The following is a 24,658-nucleotide window of genomic DNA, read 5'->3' as shown; positions in this document are numbered from 1 at the left end:
GGTAGCACAAAAAGTTGTCTCCACTACTGAGCTACAGTTGTAGTTGTTTTAAAACTTTTAAGACCTTGATCAAGTAGGTCTCAAGCTAACTTTGGAGTTGGCATTGCTGTTCACTAATTCCATGGCTGGTGATATTTATTGTTGAAGCTAAGCTCTTGGATTCGAAAGTGGGGTCACAAACAGTTGAGGAAGCTTTGCTTGGCAGCTAGGACCCACTGTCTATTGCTGGCTTTTGATGATGGAACTGGGGCAGTCAGATGATCCATTGGTGAGCTGATGGCATCGAAAGAGCATGCATGGTGAACTACAGCATCATTTGAATGCTACTGCAGAATAGGATGTGATGGTGTGCTTGCTACCATCAAGTAGGTACCAGTCATAGGTGGTATATCATCAGTATGCTTTGGAAGGAGGTCTTCCTGTTGTCAGTTGCTTTGGGTATAAAGTTTGGATACGAAACATGATACTTAATCGATTACAATACAAACCCTATCACAGTGATAAAATGACCTTAGCGCGAATATCTCTGAGCAATATTTTGAACTATAATGTGACTACATAGCAAAAGAATGATTTAGAAATTTATTTGCGATACAAACATGACACCATGTTTATGAAATTTTGACGGTTTATGCATGCATGTTGATCTTATGACTTGTTTTATCGTATTGTACTATAAAATACTTTATTTTTTGTAATATCTGTTAATTTTTTTAAATGATGCATTGTCATAAAAAAAACTTATGCTTGACTCGGCAAGGTAGTGTAAATTTTACTTACTGAGCTACGTAGCTCGTATCTCTTTTTGTTTTCTTTTTTCAAATGAATAGGGCCACTAAGAGCAAAGTATGATCCAAGTTTGGAGTTCGCGTTAGCAAGCTTGGTGATTTTGTAGCAGAATTTTAGTTCTTTAATTTATTAAAAAAATTGTAGTTAGTGACTTTTTGAATTTTGATAAATATGGGTTTTAATAATATATTTAGATTTAGATGCTCTGAACCAATATTTATTTAATTATTTAATGGATGATTGATGGAGACATCAGAGCTGATCATTCGCCCGTCTAGTCTACCATCTTATTTGCATTTTTATTTTATTTTATTTTTGAGCTTGTTTGCATTTTATTGTTGTAGGGTTTTATTGTGTTATTTTGGGCTTTATTGGGAATTATTTTTGTGTAAGGGATTTTGTGTTAATTGCCTTGTTAGGCCCTATAAATAGGGTACCCTCATTGTGATTAGGATTTAATGAAAGTGAATTAAGAATTTCTTCCCCCACGTCTCTTCTTCTTTCTTTTATTCCCCCTCTTCCTCCCTTCTTTCCTTCTCCTTCTTCTTTCCTCCTTCCTATCTTCTTCTCCTCCTTCCTTGCTTTCCTTCCCTCCTGTTTTCTCTTATCTGCCGCCACAGTAGCCCTTTCCGGTCTTGGTTCGTCATCAATTTGGTATCAAAGCCTGTGCTTTGCGTCTGTGCCAAAGCAACAGACCCTGGTGTATGGCAGGACAGCCTCCAATCCCACGTCCTTGGCTGCCGCACGAGTTCTTCTCCATACCCATCGCACCACGAATGCCGGAGTGTGTTGAAGGGCCACGAACAACTCGCGTTGCCAAAAGGAGAGAGAGCATCACCTCTCTTCGCGCGTCTCTATCCCTCAGTTCCACCGAAAACAAGAGTTTGCGGTCTCAGATTTGTTGCAGCAGCCACAGATCATCGGCGGCTACTACTACCAGTGAAGAGAGCCCACGACCACAGGCCGGAGCTGGTGACTGGTCGCTGGCCGCCGCCATAGGCCACGGAGATCCGCCCGCAGCCGCCGACGCGAAACTCGGCGTGGCCTCTCGAAACCGTCGGGAGATTTAAAGCCAGCTAATGGGTAAGATCCAGACTTGCTAGCCTTTTTTTTGGGGTTAACCCGGATCTGTTCCAGAAGGAAAAAAAGATATCCGCAGGATCACGTGTCCTTCACATGATTTCTGCATGCGTGAGGCCGCACGTGCGTCCCCACGTGAAATTTTTTTTCTGCTTACCTCTTTCTTTCCGACGAAGAGGAGCCCTAGTCCTTTTCCCGCCGCTGGCACCGTTGCCGTCGCCATCCCCGGCCGCTCTAGCCCCGCTGATGCCTTCTCCATCCCCGGTTGCTTCCACCTCCGCCGTCGCCATCCGCCGTCGTTCGCTTTCCTCTTCTCCAAGCTGCTGCCTCCGTTGCCCCTCTTCTCCGAGCCGCCGCCGCCACCTGAGACACACCTCCTCGCCGCTGCCACTCCGCCAGCTCCCGCCATCACTGCCTTTGCCCCCTTTCGCTCGCCGCCCCTTCTCTGAGCCGCCACCGTCGCTCCTCTTGCCCCATTCCCCTCTCTCATCTCAGGGATCCTAAACCCACTTCTGAAGCCCCCTCATCGAGTGTCCGCTCCACTCCCCTTCACCCCTTTCTCTTTTCGGGTTCGGGTCTCAAAACCAAACCCGCAGCCCGCATCCCTGTACCTGCGCGCCATTTTCTTGAGTGCAGCCCAAGCCCAAGTAGCTGCAAGCCCCTCTCTCAAGGTTGATCCAGCACAGGGTTCAGCCCAATCTAGGAGTTCGAGAGCCTCGTTCTGCCACAAATTCGGACCATAGCTCCAGTTAGCTCTCTGCACAACGCCTGTCATCCTCTTCGTGTTCGAGACTCCACAGCAGATGCTTCTGGTTGATTGCATCCACAGCAGGTAACAAGTTCTTCCTTCTTTTGGGCTTGTTTATCTAATTGTGTTCTTACGACCCCCTGTAGTGAGGCGTATCGACCCTCGACCCATGGCTCTAGAAGCCCGACCTAATCAAAATTATCTCCTAACCAGACCGCTTTCCAATCCTTCTAACCAGCTCGGTGCTAGCCAAGCACCGATTAGGGCATCCCCGATGCCTGTCTAGAACTCTTCAAAAGATAAGAAAAAAGGCATACTAGGTTCCAACCCTCCTTCTAGAAGCCAAACCCAATGTTTCAGGTGCCAAAAATTTGGCCATATAGCATCCCAATGTAATGCGAAGACCTATCTAATGACTGAACTAGAAGTTGAGACCCAAGAGAATAAATGTATCGAAGAAGTCTACAAACCAAACATTGAGAATTTTGTAGAAGACTTTGGAGACGAACATACTGCATTAGAGTTTATCCAGGCTGAACCTTGAAAGGAGCCCACTGATCCAAATAACCAAAACCCTAGGCTTCTTGTGGTTAGGTGTACTATAGCTCAGACTAAGATCGAACAAGATTGGCGAAGGACCTCCCTATTCTACACTCTCTTTAAGATCAATGGTAGAACGTGGAAAATCCTATTTGATGGCGAAAGTTGCATCAGTGCCATTGCTTCCGGAGTTGTCTTCCGCCTCAGCCTGAAATCTACCCCTCATCCTAACCCATATAAGGTATCTTGGGTAGATAAGACATCCATTTCGGTGTTGGAAAGATGCCTCGTTCCGATTCAATTCCTGTCTTATAAAGACGAAATCTGGTGTGACTGCATTCCGATGGATGTAGGTTAAGTTATTCTAGGAAGACCTTGGCTTTACGATATGGATGTCACACTTCATGGACGTTCGAATTCATGTAGCTTTATGTTTTAGGGTCGGAAAATTATACTGAACTCATTGCCTCCTAGGGAGCTCGCCCCTGAAAAGAAGAGTGCCACTCTACGAAAACATGAATCACTTCACATCATTACTTTAAAAGAGAATGAAGGATATCGAAAGCCAATCACCTGTGTTTGCTCTTATGGCTAGAGTCATCAATGTGGAGTCGAACTCTAAGCACCCACCAGCAGTAGTTCTACTGCTGGAGGAGTTTCACTCTGTTTTTCCTAAGGATCTTCTAGATACACTTTTTCCGATGCGTGATATCCAGTATGCAATTGATCTCGTTTCCGGAGCATCCTTACCCAATCTTCCCCATCATAGGCTCAACCCAAACGAGCACACTGAACTGAAACGTTAAGTTGATGAACTCCTCACCCGAGGATATGTTCGTGAGAGCCTGAGCCTCTGTGCTGTAACGAACTCCTCACCCGAGGATATGTTCGTGAGAGCCTGAGCCTCTGTGCTGTACCCGCACTCCTCACTCCCAAAAAAGATGGTTCTTGGAGGATGTGCGTTGATAGCCATGCCCTCAATAAAATCGGAATTAGAGAAGTCACCTCTTGCTTGTAACTACGGTTAAGTATCGTTTTTTCATCCCTAGGTTGGACAACCTTTTAGATTTTATGTCTGGTGCTACAGTCTTTTCCAAAATCAACCTGAAGAGTTGATACCACCAGATTCGGATTCGTCTTGGGGATGAATGGAAAGACCAAAGATGGACTCTACGAATGGTTAGTTATGCCGTTCGGGTTAACAAATGCTCCCAGTACTTTTATGAGGGTGATGATGCAGATCTTTCAACCTTTCTTAAATAAATTTGTCGTATATTTTGATGACATCCTCATATATAGTCAAACTCCAGAGCTCCATCTCTCACACTTAAGGTAGGTCTGTGATGTCCTTAGGAGAGAGCTTTTTTGCAAATCCCAAGAAGTGTGCCTTCCTGATCAATCACGTCGCTTTCTTAGGGTTCATAGTGTCTTTTAAGGGTGTTTCCGCTGATCCAGAGAAATAAACGCGATAGTCGATTGGCCTGAGCCTAAGACCCTAGCGGAAGTACGTAGTTTTCATGGCTTGGTTACTTTCTATCACCGCTTCATTAGGAATTTTAGTTTAATAATGTCTTCCCTTATGGATTGAATGAAGAAAGGAGACTTTATCTGGACTAAATCAGCATCCCAAGCATTTAATGAAATAAAGAAAAGGATGACTGAAGCTCTTGTTTTGTGCCTCCTTGATTTCACGAAGGTATTCGAGGTCGCATGTGATGCCTCTGGCATTGGCAAAGGTGGCGTGGTAAGCCAAGAAGGTCACCCTATCACATATTTTAGCAAAAAATTAAGCGATGACAGGTTGCATTATTCCACCTATGATAAGGAATTTTATGCAGTGCAAGCTTTACGACATTGGCGACACTACTTGCTACCACAAGAATTCGTATTGTATTCAGATTATGTGGCTTTAAAATATCTCAACTTCCAAAAGAAATTGAACCATCGACATGGCCGATGGATCGAGTTTCTTCAAGCCTATACTTTTGTCTTGAAACATAAAGCCGGAGTTGAGAATAAAGCTGCTGATGCGCTCAGTCGAAGGATCTTCCTCCTATCCATCATGAGCACTGAAGTAATTGGTTTTGAGAGGATCAGGAAACAATATACCACTTGTCCTGACTTTAGTGAAGTATACCTGACCTTACGAGATGGAGTAGAGAGAGAACAAAATGATTTCTTCCTACAAAATGATTACCTCTTTTGCTCCAACCGATTGTGTATCCCTCAAACCTCATTGAGAGATATTCTAGTATGGAAAATACACGCTGGAGGACTGTCTGGGCATTTCGGGAGAGACAAGACTATTGAAATGGTGGAGAGATGTTTCTTCTAGCTGAGTCTCAAGAGAGATGTGGCCAAAATTGTCGGTTAGTGTCGCACATGTCATCTAGCCAAACAACGTAAGTAGAATACTGGTCTTTACACTCCACTATCCGTTTTCGAGTGTCCCTAGCAAGATGTTAGTATGGATTTCGTGTTAGGGCTTCCACATACCTCCACCAAACACGATTTCATTTTTGTAGTTGTGGATTGATTTTTCAAGATGGCTCATTTTATCTTCTGTTCTAAGATTTTTGATGCTCTAAGATTGTGAAACTTTTTTTTGATAAAGTCGTTAGACTCCATGGCCTCCCAAAATCTATTGTCCTATAGGGATGTTAAATTCATGAGTTACTTTTGGAAAATCATTTGGCAGATGATGGGTACCAAATTGAAATTTTCGTCTGCCTATCATCCTCAAATTGACGGCCAGACAGAAGTTGTTAATCATAGTCTAGAAAATCTTTTAAGATGTTTAGTAGGTGAGTATGCTAGAACTTGGGATTTAGTGTTACCGACCGCTGCATACATAGTTCGGTCAATAGGTCCTTAGACATGAGTCACTTCGAAGTGGTGAACGGTTATAAACCTAGACAGCCCATAGACTTGATTATTATGTCTCACCAACATAGAGTCTCTGAGTCTGCACAATTATTTGCATCGCACCTGCATTCCTTGCATAAGAAAATCAGCAAACGAATTCATTCTAATAATTTAAAATATAAATTTTTTGCTGATTTGCACAGACGTTATAAAGAGTTGAATTTAGGAGATTATGTCATGGTAAGAATTAGACTTGAATGACTTCCTTCAGGAACGTTCAAAAAGTTGCAAGCTCGTAGTGCGGACCATTCAAAGTTCTAAAGAAAATCAGTTTGAATGCTTCTGTTGTAGATCTTCCTGAAGATTAGGTGTTGTCCAGAGGTGCAGCCCAAGAGGGGGGGTGAATTGGATCTTTTAAAATTAAAAGTGTAAAGAATGTGAGTTACTGTTATCTTTCAATAACTTGTAGATTTAGCAGCGGAAATAAGGTTGCACAAATAAAGCAGTGAATAAGATGAGAAAAACAATCAGAAATATGCAGTGGAAGAAGAGAGGTAAACCACACACACAAACACCAAAGTTTATAGTGGTTCGGTGCACTCCCAGCACCTACATCCACTCCCCAAGCCTAGCTTGAGATTTCATTATAACCCAGCAGATTACAGCCTGATTATTTTTCGGGCTCAGTCAAAAATCCAGTTGGTTTTTCTAGGCAACCAACTGAAAATTTATCACCGTTTGTTTTTCGGGCTCACAAACAACCCAGTTGGTTTTCAGCCAAACCAACCAAAAATTTTACACCGTTTGCTTTTCTGGGCTCACAAACAACCCAGTTGGTTTTCAGATAAACCAACCAAAAACTATTTTCCTTACTGAATACTCCTGATTCAGAAACTTCCAATCAAGACTTGAAAGAGCCTTTACAAGTTACAAATGAATGAAACTGTTACAGCAACAGTTAATCCAAATAAATGAATGCTGTAACCAGAAAACTTAAAGCTTCAGAGTATATAGAATGAATCAATAAAAATAAAAGCTGAAGCCAATGAAGAAGTTGGCTGTGGAAGAATGTCCCAATGCTTGAGCAGCAGCTCTTCTCGATTCAATGAGAAGCTTCGACTGATTTTCTCACATGAGTAAGTTTCAGATGAGTGCCGGTGAGGATGATAAACTGTTTAGCTTTTTCTTCTCTTTTCGTTAGTGAAAACTTTTCTTTCTTAATAAAATCTTTTTTCTTTTCTTGTTGTTTCCTTTCTAAGGTTCCCTTGAATTTATAGACGAGTTCTTCAGAGGGATTTGAATTCCTTTCTTTCTGTTCTGATGGAAATTTTTTCTGTTACATAAGAAGACAAAAGTTGTTCCAAGCTTTCCGTTGTGGTCCCAGCAGTACAAGGGTCGACTCATATTTATCCTGGGTCGGCACTTCAAGATATTGAGTTGACTCTTGCTGTGATAACTTCAAATGGTCGACTCTTTAACCTTAAGGGTCGACTCATCTTCTTCAGGAGTCGCCTCTTTAAACACAAGGGTTGACTCATGCACTAATTTTTCTGGCTGATGCTGAGACTGAACTGGGGTCGACTCTTCAAACGCAAGGATCGACTCTTCAATTTCGGAGGTCGACTCATTTGGAACAAGGGTCGACTCTTCTAACTTTATCTCAGGCGGTAAAGGCTCTCTGTTAAGTTTGAACTACATAAGGGTCGACTCATTGACTGTGCCACTTGAAGAAAACATGCCAGAGTCAACTCAAACTTGTCTTTTTTGCTTAGGAGTTGACTCAAGTTTTTCAAACAGAAAACTTTAGACTTCATATTTGATCTCCATGGATTGGATTAAGATCATTTTTCTTTTAGAACACATCTAATGAAGTGTTTGTGAAAAACTTATGATTTTGCAGTGCTTCATTACTTCTGATTTTTCTTGACTTATAAAACTTCACAATTAAACCAACATAATTAGTACACAACATCATCTCAAGTGTTTTGTAATCATCAAAATTCATCCTTTAGGGTTGACAATCTTTCCTTTTTTGATGATGACAAAACCATTGAGTTTAAAAGAATTTTGCAATAAATTTCACAGCAATTATAAGAATTTTGTAATGAAGTTCCGAGCAAATATGACATTCAGAGATATATGCATAATTTCAACAAGTTAAGGAGAAAAATCTTCCCCTATCAGTTTCAAACATATAAATTATGCAGAGTTCTTTTTCTTCTTTTCTTAAGCTTGTTAATAGTGCAGTACCACAGTACCATTCCCATTCCATATCTGTATATTTAAATCTCCCTCTATATATATTATCTTTAGTGTAGAGATTGGAATTCTGAATTCTTTTCATATTTCTCATTTCTCAGATTGGAATTTTTTTCACATTTCTCGCCCTTTTTGTTATCAATAAAAGGAAGGAAAAGAAAAATGATTTAATTTCCCTCTTTTTGTGAGCTTAATCATTAAGGATTAATTAACAGTTGTGTTAAGGAGAGAGGGTACAGACTCAATATATGTATCAGAGCAGCATACAATCCAAGAAAATATATTTTTCAAGAAAGGTAAGTATTCATTGCAATTGATAAATAAAGTATACTTGATAAATAAAAAAGATACATTTGGTATCAATTGGTATCAGTCAGTATACAAGTGTGCTAAATAGACATGAAACATAGCTCAGTACAAAGTTATGTTTTGAAAACATGGGATTCATTCTAAGTTCAGGTTAGGTTCAGTCTAGATTTAAGATTTTGATGATGAAGGTCCAGACTGATATTCCTTTGGCTCTTCCATCAGCTTCTCAATCTTACTGTTTAGTGCAGAGATAGAGCCAGTAAGCTGAGTGTGTTCTTCCTTTAGTTCTTGGATAGAGCCTTGAACAGAATTTTCTTGTTCTTTCAAGTGTTTTTCAATTTCAGTAATTCTCCTCTGCTGATTAGCTAGTTGCCTCAATCCTTGCGGTTCAGATTTTACTTCTTTTACCAAGTCAGATCAATAACTGAATTCCAGCAGACTTCAGAATTGAACAGTGCTTTTATGATGTTATCTCTAATAAATTTTAACTGCCACTTCTCAAGTCGTAGTGGAGGATCTGATGGTCTTTGGATTGGAGGAGGTTGACTGACTGGAGGCTTTTTTGGAGGTGCTTGAGTAGGGATTCTTTTGCCTTTAAGTAGTGTTGGAGTGTCTTGACCACTTTCATCTTGAATTTCTTTTTCTTTATGAGTCCATTTGCCCTCAGTTTTGACAAATCTCATTCTTTTCAGTGATTTATCATTGTAGATATCTGAAGATAAAAGCTCTTTCTTTGTCTCCCCTACTAAACTTACATTGAAGTAAATGAAGACTAATGTTAGAACCATACCATAGGGAAGTGAAGCTCCCTTTCTCTGTCCTTGAGCTTCCGTGTATCTGAGCATTAAACTGGGTAGATTCAGTAGGAGTCCTTGTATAACATGATACATTACTAGTATATCCCTTTCTGAGACATGATCAAATTTTTCTGTCTTTGGGAAGAACATTTTGTTGATCATGTGATGCAGTAGACGCATCTCAGCATTTAGTTGATTGGCACTGATTTCAGTCCAATTTTCTGTGAATTTTCTATTGAGAATGGTGCTTATCCCTTCATTCCTATTCTCTAGGTGATCTCCATTCTCTTCATCATTTGGAATCCGAAGAGCATCTCTGAGAATCTCTTTAGTAATCAAGATAGGGATATCTTTAACCTTGGACGAGATCTGTCCTTGTCCAAATTTGGCATTGTTGTAGAACTCTTGTACCAAGTCTGGGTAGGTCGGCACATTTAGTGAGCATAGATATTTCCAACCCATCTCCTTTAAATTCTGCCCTAATGGGAAGTTTTCCTTTTCTAAAACCTCAAAATCCACTCTTCTTCCGGTGGAGACTGTAGGCTCAAGTGTGGCACATCCAAAGAAAAACAACAAGTTTCTGGATTGTGAACAGTATTGGAGTCGACTCCTGGAGACTTGGAGTCGACTCCGGCACGCTGTGAAGACTTGGCACAGTGCAGGGGTCGACCCCAGAACTTCAGGGGTTGACTCTTTAAGAGCGACAGGAAAAAGTTCGAGAGCTGTTTTCTGGAACAGCTTCAGGGGTCGACCCCAGGAATGTAGGGGTCGACCCAAGCACTGTTTTCACATTTTTTTTAGGCGTGAAGCGGGCCAAGTCAAGGTTTTTCAAGTCTCAAAGGGTCTAAGTCATTCTTGGGCTAGGTTTAGGCTCAAAGGGGGAGAGCATGTAAGTCATGGACTTGGATTGAGTGCTTTCTAATAGGCTTAGGGGGAGATTGAGTTGGTGTATGATTAGACTAAAATTGGGTGCCTATATAAAGGCTTGATGTAATCAGTTTTAGGATTATCACTTGGATTATTGCTTGAGCAATAAAGGAGCCATCAGAAAACTTTCTCCCACGTTCTCTCTTCTCTTCCTCTTCTTCTCCACGAAAACCTTAGTTTGTGATTTTGATTCTTCATCTCTTTTTTCTTCTTTCCCACGCGGCTTGACGCCCTAGGGGACGCCCTAGGTTAGTGGATATTAAGGATCCACACGCTTCCGCACAACGCCAACATTTGGTATCAGAGCGAGGTTTTGGCGTAGGAAAGAAGAAACGAAGGAAAGACATCAAAGAGGAAATCAGTCCGGTTATCTCCCTTCAAGATGATTTCTCAAATTAGATTTATGTTTATTTGTGATTGTGGTCTGGCCAACCATGAACAATAACATGAAAGTGGAGTTTAAGAAGTTTAATGGAAAGGGAAGCTTCTCTATGTGGAAGGTCCGAGTGGAGGATCTCTTAGTGCAGAACTATCTGCATTCGGCCTTGGAGGACAAGCCGGAGGGTATGACAGATAAGGTATGGTTTTCTTTAGAGAAAAGGGCTTGCGGTGCCATTAGAGGATGCTTGTCGGATTCAACCTTGTACAGCATCCTAGAGGAGAAGACACCCAAGGGATTATGGACAAAGTTGCATACCATGTATATGGGGAAGAATATGTGCAACAAGTTGATATTGAAGAAACAATTGTACGGCCTTCGGATGCATGAAAGTGGAGATATTGTTCTTCATATTCAGAGGTTTGACCAGGTGCAATGACTTGCAGACCCTTGGGGTGAAGATGGAAGAGGAGGATAGATCTCTACTCTTGCTTTGCTCGCTGCCAGGTTCTTATGATCCTTTGGTTACTACTTTGTTGTATGGGAAGGAGACACTGAATTATGAAGACATAATTTCTGTACTAAGGTCCAATGAGCAAAGAGAAAGATTGACAAAGGATGGAGTTCCTCAGGAAGGTCTTACTGTCGGAGAGAGGCCTGGGAGAGGGAAGGAACGGAGTAAGCAAAGAGGACGATCAAAGTCCAAGAAAGGCAAGAAAGAGTTCAGATGCTACAAGTGCAATGAAGCAGGAGACTTGAAGCGGAATTGTTCGCTTTGGAAGAAGCTTCAGGGAGAGAAGAATAGCAAGGATGCAGTCAGTGCCGTGGCTGATCTCAAGGTGGAGGATGACCTTTTGGTAGTTTCGGATGATCAAAGGAACAACACGGATATCTGGATAATGGATTCAGCTTGCTCTCATCACTACATACCAAATCGGTCTTGGTTTGCTACATACACCAAAATCGATGAGGGGAGTGTGACATTAGGAGATGATCATCCTTGCAAGATGGCCGGCATTAGGACCATCAAGGTGAGGATGTTTGATGGGATGGTGCGGACTCTTACCAATGTAAAGCACGTCCCGGATCGGAAAAAGAATCTAGTGTCACTTGGATACTCGGAGAAGAACGGTTACAGCTTTAGTTACCATTCCAGGAGTGGTATTTTGAATATATCCACAGGAGCTATAGTTGTGATGAAGGGGAGGAGGTTGGAGAATAATTTGTACAGGATGGAAGGGTCCATGGTGTGTGGGGGATCCGAAATAGCAGCAGTGGCACAGGGCCAGCGGGAAGCATATCGTTTGTGGTATTACCGCTTGGGCCACATGGGAGATCGTGGCATGAAGATGCTGAGCAAAGATGGACTGATATCAGATTTGGATGGAGTTCCAGAGGTGTGGGAGCCTTGCCAGTTAGGGAAGCATCACAGGGTGAAGTTTTCAACCAGTACTACACATAGCGGTGGTCCCCTGGAGCTAGTGCACACGGATGTTTGGGGACCGGCCCCAGTCACAGCCACGAATGGGGCAAGATATTTTCTAACACTTATTGATGACTTTTCAAGGAGAGTTTAGGTGTATTTCTTGAGGAAAAAGTCAGAGGTCTTCTCTAAGTTCAAAGCCTGGAGGGCAGAGGTAGAGAAAAAGAAGGAATGCTGCGTGAAGTGTGTGCGGTCCGACAATGGTGGCGAAGTCACTAGTAAGGAGTTTCTGAAATTTTGCGAAGATTGTGGGATCAAGAGGCAATTTTCAGTGAGGAAGACTCCTCAACAGAGTAGGGTGGCTGAAAGGATGAACAAGACCCTCATGGAGAAAACTAGATGTATGAGAATGCAGGCAGGGCTTCCTAAGGTGTTTTGGGTGGACACAGTAGACACATCCTGCTACTTGGTGAATCGATCTCATACAAAGCTAGATGGGAGGATTCTAGAGGAGCTATGGTCTGGAAAGAAGGTGGAGGTTGGCCATCTTAGAGTATTTAGGTGCATGGCATTTGTGCACATTGATCCCAGTGAGCGGAGCAAGTTGGATGCCAAGTCACGAAAGATGGTGTTCATAGAATATCCGCATGGAGTCAATGGTTATCGGCTGTGGGATCCCTTGGAGAAGAAGACTACTATAAGTAGGGATACGGTCTTTGATGAGAATTCAGTCCTAAAGATGCAAAGGGTGAAAGAAGAGCGGGGGGAGAACCAACCGGACAGGGTTGGACAGCTAACTTCTTATTCAGTTTTACCTTTTGCAGGTGCACCAGAAGGACATGAAATTCAGATGGAGCACCAGTCAGAGGTGCCTCCACATGTGGAGAGGAGCGAGATGCTAACTCGGAGATGAGATGTGCAAAGGGAGGAACAAGATCCCAGCAGAAGCATTGAAGTCGCACTGCACAAGCCTAAGCGGATTGTGAGGCAGCTGGAAAGGTATGGTTTTGGCAAAACCATGTCTTATGCATTGGTTGCTGTGAATGGAGACTCGGAGACCTATGAGGAGCCATTGGCATGCCAGGATAGTGATAGGTGGGTCCAAGCTATGGTAGAGGAGATGCAGTCTCTCCAGAAAAAATCAGACTTGGCGGTTGGTGCAGTTGCCAAGTGGAAAGAAGCCCATTGGATGCAAGTGGGTGTTCCAATGCAAGGAAGGACTTTCAGATAGAGAAGGCATCAGATACAAGGCCAGGTTAGTGGCTAAGGGATACTCCCAGAAGGAGGGCATTGATTATAATGAAGTATTCTCCCCAGTTGTTCGACATACTTCTATTCGGATGCTGTTGAGCATTGTTGCCATCCAGGATTTGGAGTTGGAGCAAATGGATGTTAAAACAGCCTTCCTCCATGGAAATTTGGAGGAGAAGATTTATGTGGAGCAGCCAAAGGGGTTTGGTGAGCCAGGGTCAGAAGGAAAGGTTTGTTTGCTGCAGAGATCACTCCATGGGTTGAAGCAATCATCAAGGCAATGGTACTTGCAGTTCGACACATATGTGAGGAGCATTGGCATGACCAGATGTAAGTATGATCCTTGTGTCTATGTGAAGACTCTTGAGGATGAGTCTAGATTATATCTACTCTTGTATATAGATGATATGCTGATTGCTTGCAAGAGTAGAGGAATTGTGGAAGACTTAAAGGTAGCCTTATCTTGGAAATTTGAGATGAAGGATTTGGGTCCAGCCACGAAGATTCTAGGCAAAATGGAGATTCTCAGGGATAGAACCAAGAAGGTGCTGCATTTATCTCAGGGAGGTTATAGTGGATGGTACCCACAATAGCATGGTCGTGTTATGTCCCAGATTTGGGGTGTGACATTTCATGGTATCAAAGCCTAGGTTTGATCATGGATAATATTTAAAGTTTAGCAATGGGTAGTTAGGTCTCGTTTAGATAGATTTTATTTAATTGAATTAGAGAATATAGATTTGTTTAACTTTACTGTTGCTCAAATATGGAAATTGATTAATGTTAATATTTTGATAGATGACAATGAGCAACAAAGGAGGAAGTCTTAGCAAATTTTGTTGCTAGGAGAAGAGGAGCAAGAGTGACCGCGAGGGGAAATACCAACTAGTCGGTTGAGCAAGCTCCAAATACACTAGCCACTCGAGCAAACATTGCCGGAGTATGCTAGGTGGTGGCCCAACTTCTTCACACTAGGAGCAGATGTAGGCCGCTCCTCGACTTGCACAATATTTGGAATCATACTACGAATGATTTAGGAAAATCAACCTATCGACGTTCGAGGGTGGAGTTGATCCTCTGGCCACAGAGACATGGATTCGGAAGATGGAGATGTTCGATGCACTAGTATCCCAAGGATGTGAAGGTCAGGCTGGCTATACCGATGCTAAAAGAAAATGTTGAGTTTTCATGGACTACAATAAAAGTTGCATATGGAAAAACTGATGACCAGTTGATGTGGAAGGAGTTCAAGAAAATACTTTATGATCTATATTTCTCTGAGTTAGTGAAATTAGAAAAAGATAATGAGTTCTTGGCTTTGAGGTAGAAGGATGATATGGTACTAGAGTACGTCAATAAATTTTACGAGTTAGCTCGTTTCTGTCTCCATCTCATGGAGTCCGAAAGAAGCAAAAGCTAATATATTTGAACAGGGTCTAAGATGTGGGATTCTGTCTCGTTTATCTTCTTATATTTTTAAAAATTACAAAGATGTGCTGGAACGAGCTTTGAAAGTAAAATCAGATATGAAAAGATCAGAACAAGAGAGAGGAGATAGAAACAGACCGAGACCAGCAAAAACTCCAAATGACCGATAGAAAAATTCAACAAATAATTCAGATTAGAGTAAGGAAGCTGTGACCTTTGGATATTATGGCAAAAATCATCATGAACCTTGTCTCAAGAACCTAGGAGCATGCTTTTCATGCGGCGAAGTGGGTCATATGGCCCGATATTGCCCTATCAAGAAAAGGATAATTCAAAGTCTGCTAAACTAGCTGATCAGAAACAAAAAGGGAATCCATTGGTGTTTGCTTTCACCCAGCAAGATGCCAGTGCAAGTGATCAAATAGTGAAAGATATCATTCCAGTAAGCTCCATAGGTTCTTACCTACTATTTAATTATGATTCTTTTTATTCCTTTGCATCTCTCAAGTTTCCTACCTCTTCGAACTACATATCTAAAGAATTGAATGAGCCACTATATGTTGCCACCTCTCTTAAGAAAGTTATTCTTATGGATGTTTTGTTTAAGAATGGCATCACTCAAATGAGAAAGCTAGAGTTAATACAAACCGGTCTAGAGTTTTGAGCCATTGGAAAAGTGGGTTTAAATCAGAGTTGCACAGTGAATGTATAGTGGAGTAGAAGATGAAGATTAAGTATCTTTGTTTGGTTAAGAACGAAGGTACATTAAGTTTTGAGGACGAAACTCTTTTAGGGGGGAGAGTGTGAAGGCTTGCCTAGGGAAGAAAAAGATACAAATATTTCAAAGGCTTTCAAATAGCTATGTATGACCTCTAGAATTGTAGAATATCGACATCTGGAGCTAGCATCCATACGAATGCAAGCCCTATCATGGGTATAAAATTATCTTAGCACGAGTATCTGTGAGTAATGTTTTGAACTATGATGTGATTAAATGATAGAAAAATGATTTATAAATTTATTTGCAATATGAACTTGCCACTATGTTTATGATATTGATGATTTATACATGCATGATTGATCTTATGACTTGTTTTATCATACCGTACTATGGAATATTTTACTTTTGTAACATTTGTTATTTTCTTTAAATGATGCATTGTCATAAAATAACTTATGCTTAATCCTATAAGGTAGTATAAGTTTTACTTACTGAGCTGTGCAGCTCATATTTCTTTTTATTTTATTTTTTCACACGAAGAGGGTCGCTAAGAGCGAAGGATGATTCAAGCTTGGAGTTCGTGTTTGCAAGCTTGGTAATTGTAGTTAGTGACTTTTCAAATTTTGAGAAATATGGGTTTTGATAATTATATTTGGATTTAGATGCTCTAAATTGGTATTTATTTAATTATTTAATGGATAATGGATTTAGACCTTTTATTTTATGTGCGATTATGATTGTTGGCTTCGTATTATCATGGGTAGTACCCATAGTGGCATGGCTGTGTCATGTCCCGGATTTAGAGTGTGATAGGTCGGGTCAAAAATTATCAACTTGAACCTGACCTATTTATTAAACAGGTCAAAATTTCAGATCTGAATCTGACCTATTTATTAAATAGGTAACTCAACTCGACCCACATAATCCATTTATTAAACAGGTCAAGTCATGTTACATGGGTTAAATTAGTTTTTAACCAATTAAATGGATTTAAACGGGTTAATGGGTTAAGCGGGTCGGGTTAAACAGGTCAAAAATAGGTTGAGCCGATTTTAAATAGGTTAAGCAGGTTTTGAAATAGGTTAAATTGGTTGGATTATGATTTGACTTAATTATTAAATGGGTCAAAAGTCTAAACCTGAACCCAACCATTTAATAATCAGGTCTAGATGGGTTGACCCATTTATGACCCAAATCCATTTATGTCAAACACAAATCTGCTTATGGGTCTCGTTCACGGGTGGGGTTGATGGGTCGGATCATAAATTGCCACCCCTAGCCACATACACCTCCATTCGAGAGTCCAAGAAATATGGTTATGCTTCAAGAAAAAGAAAGGGATCATCATATATGCAGGTTTACCTCATATTCTCTATCCAATGTGAATCTATTCAAGTTCAGTGTAATTTTTAAATTAAAATAGTAACAAACCAAAATAATGTAATAGGAACGATTGGACATCACCAGTGCGTATGCAAAGTGCAAGAGCTGCTCTCCTCCATATATTGTTTGATCTGTAACTGCCCTTTTATCAAGTTACACCTCTAATTCAATTAAATAAGATCTCACTAAACGAGACCTAACTACCCATTGCTAAACTTTAAATATTATCCATGATCAAACCTAGGCTTTGATACCATGAAATGTCACACCCCAAATCTGGGACATAACACGACCATGCTATTGTGGGTACTATCCACTATAACACGAAACCAACAATTATAATCTCACAAGAGAATATAGATTTTTTTAACTTTACTGTTGCTCAAATATGGAAATTGATTAATGTTAATATTTTGATAGATGACAATGAGCAACAAAGGAGGAAGTCTTAGCAAATTTTGTTGCTAGGAGAAGAGGAGCAAGAGTGACCGCGAGGGGAAATACCAACCAGTCGGTTGAGCAAGCTCCAAATACACTAGCCACTCGAGCAAACATTGCCGGAGTATGCTAGGTGGTGGCCCAACTTCTTCACACTAGGAGCAGATGTAGGCCGCTCCTCGACTTGCACAATATTTGGAATCATACTACGAATGATTTAGGAAAATCAACCTATCGACGTTCGAGGGTGGAGTTGATCCTCTGGCCACAGAGACATGGATTCAGGAGATGGAGATGTCCGATGCACTAGTATCCCAAGGACGTGAAGGTCGGGCTGGCTATACCGATGCTAAAAGAAAATGTTGAGTTTTCATGGACTACAATAAAAGTTGCATATGGAAATACTGATGACCAGTTGATGTGGAAGGAGTTCAAGAAAATACTTTATGATCAATATTTCTCTGAGTTAGTGAAATTAGAAAAAGATAATGAGTTCTTGGCTTTGAGGTAGAAGGATGATATGGTACTAGAGTACGTCAATAAATTTTACGAGTTAGCTCGTTTCTGTCTCCATCTCATGGAGTCCGAAAGAAGCAAAGCTAATATACTTGAACAGGGTCTAAGATGTGGGATTCTGTCTCGTTTATCTTCTTATATTTTTAAAAATTACAAAGATGTGCTGGAACGAGCTTTGAAAGTAAAATCAGATATGAAAAGATCAGAACAAGAGAGAGGAGATAGAAACAGACCGAGACCAGCAAAAACTCCAAATGACCGATAGAAAAATTCAACAAATAATTCAGATTAGAGTAAGGAAGCTGTGACCTGTGGATATTATGGCAAAAATCATCATGAACCTTGTCTCAAGAACCTAGGAGCATGCTTTTCATGCGGCGAAGTGGGTCATATGGCCCGATATTGCCCTATCAAGAAAAGGATAATTCAAAGTCTGCTAAACTAGCTGATCAGAAACAAAAAGGGAATCCATTGGTGTTTGCTTTCACCCAGCAGGATGCCAGTGCAAGTGATCAAATAGTGAAAGATATCATTCCAGTAAGCTCCATAGGTTCTTATGTACTATTTAATTATGATTCTTTTTATTCCTTTGCATCTCTCAAGTTTCCTACCTCTTCGAACTACATATCTAAAGAATTGAATGAGCCACTATATGTTGCCACCTCTCTTAAGAAAGTTATTCTTATGGATGTTTTGTTTAAGAATGGCATCACTCAAATGAGAAAGCTAGAGTTAATACAAACTGGTCTAGAGTTTTGAGCCATTGGAAAAGTGGGTTTAAATCAGAGTTGCACAGTGAATGTATAGTGGAGTAGAAGATGAAGATTAAGTATCTTTGTTTGGTTAAGAACGAAGGTACATTAAGTTTTGAGTACGAAACTCTTTTAGGGGGGAGAATGTGAAGGCTTGCCTAGGGAAGAAAAAGATACAAATATTTCAAAGGCTTTCAAATAGCTATGTATGACCTCTAGAATTGTAGAATATCGACATCTGGAGCTAGCATCCATACGAATGCAAGCCCTATCATGGGTATAAAATTATCTTAGCACGAGTATCTGTGAGTAATGTTTTGAACTATGACGTGATTAAATGATAGAAAAATGATTTATAAATTTATTTGCAATATGAACTTGCCACTATGTTTATGATATTGATGATTTATACATGCATGATTGATCTTATGACTTGTTTTATCATACCGTACTATGGAATATTTTACTTTTGTAACATTTGTTATTTTCTTTAAATGATGCATTGTCATAAAATAACTTATGCTTAATCCTATAAGGTAGTATAAGTTTTATTTACTGAGTTGTGCAGCTCATATTTCTTTTTATTTTATTTTTTCACACGAAGAGGGTCGCTAAGAGCGAAGGATGATTCAAGCTTGGAGTTCGTGTTTGCAAGCTTGGTAATTGTAGTTAGTGACTTTTCAAATTTTGAGAAATATGGGTTTTGATAATTATATTTGGATTTAGATGCTCTAAATTGGTATTTAGTTAATTATTTAATGGATAATGGATTTAGACCTTTTATTTTATGTGCGATTATGATTGTTGGCTTCGTATTATCATGGGTAGTACCCATAGTGGCATGGCTGTGTCATGTCCCGGATTTAGAGCGTGATAGGTTGGGTCAAAAATTATCAACTTGAACCTGACCTATTTATTAAACAGGTCAAAATTTCAGATCTGAATCTGACCTATTTATTAAATAGGTAACCCAACTCGACCCACATAATCCATTTATTAAACAGGTCAAGTCATGTTACATGGGTTAAATTAGTTTTTAACAAATTAAATGGATTTAAACGGGTTAATGGGTTAAGCGGGTCGGGTTAAACAGGTTAAAAATAGGTTGAGCCGATTTTAAATAGGTTAAGCAGGTTTTGAAATAGGTTAAATTGGTTGGATTATGATTTGACTTAATTATTAAATGGGTCAAAAGTCTAAACCTGAACCCAACCATTTAATAATCAGGTCTAGATGGGTTGACCCATTTATGACCCAAATCCATTTATGTCAAACATAAATCTGCTTACGGGTCTCGTTCACGGGTGGGGTTGATGGGTCGGATCATAAATTGCCACCCCTAGCCACATACACCTCCATTCGAGAGTCCAAGAAATATGGTTATGCTTCAAGAAAAAGAAAGGGATCATCATATATGCAGGTTTACCTCATATTCTCTATCCAATGTGAATCTATTCAAGTTCAGTGTAATTTTTAAATTAAAATAGTAACAAACCAAAATAATGTAATAGGAACGATTGGACATCACCAGTGCGTATGCAAAGAGCAAGAGCTGCTCTCCTCCATATATTGTTTGATCTGTAACTGCCCTTTTATCAAGTTACACCTCTTATCATTGAAAGTGCACTAATGATTAAAGCCAGAGAGAGAAATGAGGGAAAAGAATATGGATAAATTAACAAAAAGAAAGATAAATTCATGTGGTGGTGGTGATTCTTTTTCAATTTGTCACACTGTTTAGTTCAATTATTTAATTTAATTAGTTGTCGTCTATCTGGAAAACCCTCTTTGGTAGGCACTTGGCACACACTCTTTGGGTGACTCCTAGCCACATGCGTCAGTTTTTAGATTATTTCTTACAACAATAGGATGATCTAATGTGTTTATGATTACAGTCCATGTGTCGTAGAAGTCACTTTGGCTTGAAATTCTTAAAATTCAAATGCTGGATTTCATACATTTCAAGTGAAACTACCTCAAATAAGACATTAAATAGGTATTTTCATAAATTATATATTCATATGCAACTTCAATGCAGTGAATAGTCCCCATTGTGCTTTCAGATCAGCTGACTGTCTAACAACAATAATCCATGTATAGTTGTACTTTTGCTACGAAAACACACTTTAGTTTGAAAAATATGAGCTTATTCTTATCATAAATTTTTACTGATGATGTTCCAATGAATTTATCGAGACACGTTATTTCATGACAATTGGTAGCCTAGTTATCTAAATCATGGAATGAGTACCCTCTCTGCTGGTTTAGTTATATAGCATCCTTGGCTTCATTGCAGTCTGTGCCTCATATTGCTTGGGGAAAGCATACTCATGTTGTACTAGATGTTGGATGTGGGGTTGCCAGCTTTGGTGGCTATCTCTTTGAGAGAGATGTTCTTACGATGTCTTTTGCGCCAAAAGATGAACATGAAGCTCAAGTTCAAATGGCGCTCGAGCGAGGAATTCCGGCAATATCTGCAGTAATGGGCTCTCAACGTCTTCCATTCCCCAGCAAGGTTTTTGATCTTGTTCATTGTGCGCGTTGCCGTGTCCCATGGCATGCAGATGGTATTTTTCTTGAAGTTCAATTGCATCCAGTGTTCAGTTTCTACAACTATGCTTCATGATTTAATTTCCTTATTAATAAGACCAAGCATGCAACTTTATTGTAGGTGGTACTCTTCTTTTGGAGCTGAATCGTGTCTTACGCCCTGGAGGATATTTTGTGTGGTCAGCAACACCTGTGTATCAAAAACTGAAGGAAGATGTTGAGATCTGGAAAGGTGGGCTTTGTGGATCCTATCCTGTCTATGTAGTTTTGCTTTCTCATATGACTAAGGCAAAATCTTTCTGTTTTTTTAACTACAGCCATGTCATCTCTGACGATATCCATGTGTTGGGATCTTTTCACGATCAAGAAGGACCGGCTGAATTCCGTTGCTGCTGCAATTTATCGTAAACCAATTTCAAATGAATGTTATGACAACAGAAAGCATCACAGTCCTCCCATGTGTAAAGAAGATGATGATCCAAATGCAGCATGGTAAGTTTAGACTTACTGCAGTCTTACTTAGTAGCAGGCTCCTTGGTCACAAACATTACCGTGGCCAAGAATTTGGAACCAATTCATATAGGGTTGACTTGAGGTTGCATTTTTTTTTTTCAACTTATTTGTGTTAAGATAAACCATTATTGGTTTATAAAGCTGACACCATTTATATGAGCGACACTCATTTGATAAGGTTACAATTAATAGAGGAATATTTATCTCTATTGATTTGTGGATTATGACCCATTAATAAACCAACATGTTTTATTTTTGGTGAACAAAGCACCTATAGGTTTCACCAATTCATTGGTCGAAGTAGCAGCTCAGCCTTGTAAGTAGGCCAGCCAGCATAGATTCCTGGCAAAATCCTTCTTTCAAACAACTACTACTTTATTTGTGTCATTATGCCTTTCAGCCATTACATGTTTCAGGTACATCCCTCTGAAGGCTTGCATGCACCGGGTGCCGGTTGACGCATCTGAGCGGGGCTCGCAGTGGCCTGAGCAATGGCCACAAAGATTGCAGGCGCCTCCTTACTGGTTAAACAGCTCTCAGACTGGAGTCTATGGGAAGCCAGCCCATAATGATTTCACATCAGATTATGAACACTGGAAAAGAGTTGTGGAAAAGTCGTATATCAATGGTTTTGGCATTGATTGGTCCCAAGTGAGAAATGTTATGGACATGAGAGCTGTTTATGGAGGGTAATATCAGCTAGATTGATTACTTTGCGGTGCAATCACACTTTTTTTCAAGCCTCTTCCATCTTACTCAGATTCCTGAACCGATTTCAGATTTGCTGCTGCACTCAAGGATCTGAATGTGTGGGTGATGAATGTGGTGAACATGGATTCTCCAGACACACTACCAATTATCTACGAGCGCGGGCTTTTTGGTATTTACCATGACTGGTGTGAATCATTCAGTACCTATCCCAGATCCTATGACCTCCTGCATGCTGATCACCTGTTTTCTCAGATCAACAAGAGGTGGATTGGATAAACTTCATTTTTAAAACCATTGAAGCTGGATTTTTCTTCATGTAATTAATTAACAAAATTACCTGTGATTTCCAGATGCGAAATCATGCCTGTGATAGCTGAAGTTGATAGGATATTGAGGCCTGGTGGCAAACTAATTGTTCGTGATGAGTCTGCAGTTGTAAGCAAGGTAGAGAACTTATTGAAGTCGCTGCACTGGGAGGTCCGCTTGACATTTTCCAAGAACAAAGAAGGGATACTTTGGGCAGAGAAATTGGATTGGCGGCCATAGAATTTAGCAGATTTGTTGTGAATAAAGTTCATCTTAATTTCTATGATGTCTGAAAATTTTGCGCTTAATTTACACTGCATCTGTTCTGTAGCTTTTCAGATTATTATTTTTTTTCAAAATAATCATTCCAAGTGTTTGATTTGTTTTCTTTCTTCATTCTGAACAGTGTAAATTATCATTTAAATTAGATTGGCATTTACCATTCGATTGCACCCAATCATAAGGTTGGTGGCTCATTTTGGGGGATATAGTTTCTATTTCGCCCCTGCCATGCTTGCACCAAATCAGACAGGAATTGAGTTGGGGTGTCATGCTAGACTCTATTTTGGTAGTTGCACCTCCAACATGTTGGCTTTTCAGGGGCAGTTCAAGGGTGTCCAAAACAATGCTCGTTCCATCAAATATTCCCTTTTTTGTGTTCTGAAAAGCCACCTTTGTGAGGAATGGGAGTTTCAATATTTCATGCAAACGAGTGTAGCTGATCGGTCAACCAAAAAGCAAAAAGAAAAAAAAATTGTAACAGACAAAAGCAGTGAAATGGCAGAATTTGTCACAATATTTCTTAAACATAATCGATATATAGTATTAAACTTTGTTCTTTTAATTGCAAGTTTTACGACTCTTTCTCACAGCTTCTAACTTTAAATTCAGACGACTGTGAAACGCATTTGACATGGCTTCTTAATTGGTTTTTCCCACAAATATAAACATCCTCGTGAACTCGGACCACCGTATCCTCAATGGATGGAACTCCATCATTATATTCTCCCTAATTAATTGCACATTTATTTTAACCTTGCTACTTTGAGAGCTTCATCTTATTATTTTATATCAAAGTATTCAGCCACCTGACTGATGAAACATGCATGGGAAAGCCACACGCTTCTCTCCAAGTCTCCTAACCTTATTTAATGAAGGCTTTCTTCTTAACTACTCCATTGTGACATTAATAAATCGCCATATAATTTCATGGCAGTCCGCAGTCATACCGAAAACCTGGATTTAAACCCTGCCTTTATCAAGTTTGCGAGGCTCAAGCATCTTGGTTTCAGGGGAGGCTCTGGGCCATTCCATCCCTCTACCCACAGTACCTAGCAAATTCGAAACCAAGCCGCTTGCTTATACAGCTAGATTTTCTACCATGTTAAGCAATGTTTGGTGGTAACATCTTCCATATAAAAAAAACGCAATGTTCTTTTTTTGTAGACTCTTAAAAAGATCTTAGTAACCACATGGACATCTAGCAAGGTTTCTTATCTTGTGTGGAGCAAAAAAAAGGCCACCCATCATCCTTTGAAGACAACACCATCCAAGCTATTAATAGAAGGAAAACAAGAGAAGGAAGAAAGGATGAAATCTCCGTACATTGAATTGATTATGAATTTCTTGTTCACAATAGTATGTATAGGGTCTATATACAAACCTAGCTATAACAAACTTTGACACTGAGGCGAAAGAATCGCCAGTCCTATCAGCATTAGTGTAAACACTGAGGTGAAAGGAGGAATTGGTAGTAAAATACAAGTTATCAAATAGAGTATCCTTGACATAGCACAGAATGTGCAAAATAGCAGTATAATGAGTGGATCGAGGAGCTACCATAAATTGACTGATATGAATGGCATAAGCTATATCATGATGAATTATCACAAGATATACAAGATCACCAACTAAGTAACTATTTATAACGAGTAGCATCAGAAAGAGGAGCTCCATCAATGGATGTTAATTTA

At 40.0% G+C, this 24,658-nt stretch overlaps 1 protein-coding gene across 1 annotated transcript in view; it reads left to right on the top strand.

Moving 5' to 3' along the window:
- LOC103722955 (probable methyltransferase PMT24) overlaps nt 1–23,129 on the top strand; it is a 28,034-nt gene extending 4,905 nt beyond the window's left edge. Inside the window, exons 3-8 of the mRNA XM_008813708.3 lie at nt 20,902–21,172; nt 21,277–21,387; nt 21,473–21,647; nt 22,085–22,357; nt 22,448–22,642; nt 22,730–23,129. Of these exons, the coding sequence (XP_008811930.2) occupies nt 20,902–21,172; nt 21,277–21,387; nt 21,473–21,647; nt 22,085–22,357; nt 22,448–22,642; nt 22,730–22,925 (1,221 nt within the window). The 3' untranslated portion in view covers nt 22,926–23,129. The remainder of the gene's footprint in view (nt 1–20,901; nt 21,173–21,276; nt 21,388–21,472; nt 21,648–22,084; nt 22,358–22,447; nt 22,643–22,729) is intronic.
- The last annotated feature ends 1,529 nt before the right edge of the window (nt 23,130–24,658 follow it).

Source organism: Phoenix dactylifera, unplaced genomic scaffold, assembly GCF_009389715.1.
Source record: "Phoenix dactylifera cultivar Barhee BC4 unplaced genomic scaffold, palm_55x_up_171113_PBpolish2nd_filt_p 000090F, whole genome shotgun sequence".
Classification (NCBI taxonomy): Eukaryota; Viridiplantae; Streptophyta; class Magnoliopsida; order Arecales; family Arecaceae; genus Phoenix; species Phoenix dactylifera.
The sequence above is the reverse complement of the archived record's forward strand: the minus strand, read 5'-3'. Positions and strand labels throughout refer to the sequence as shown.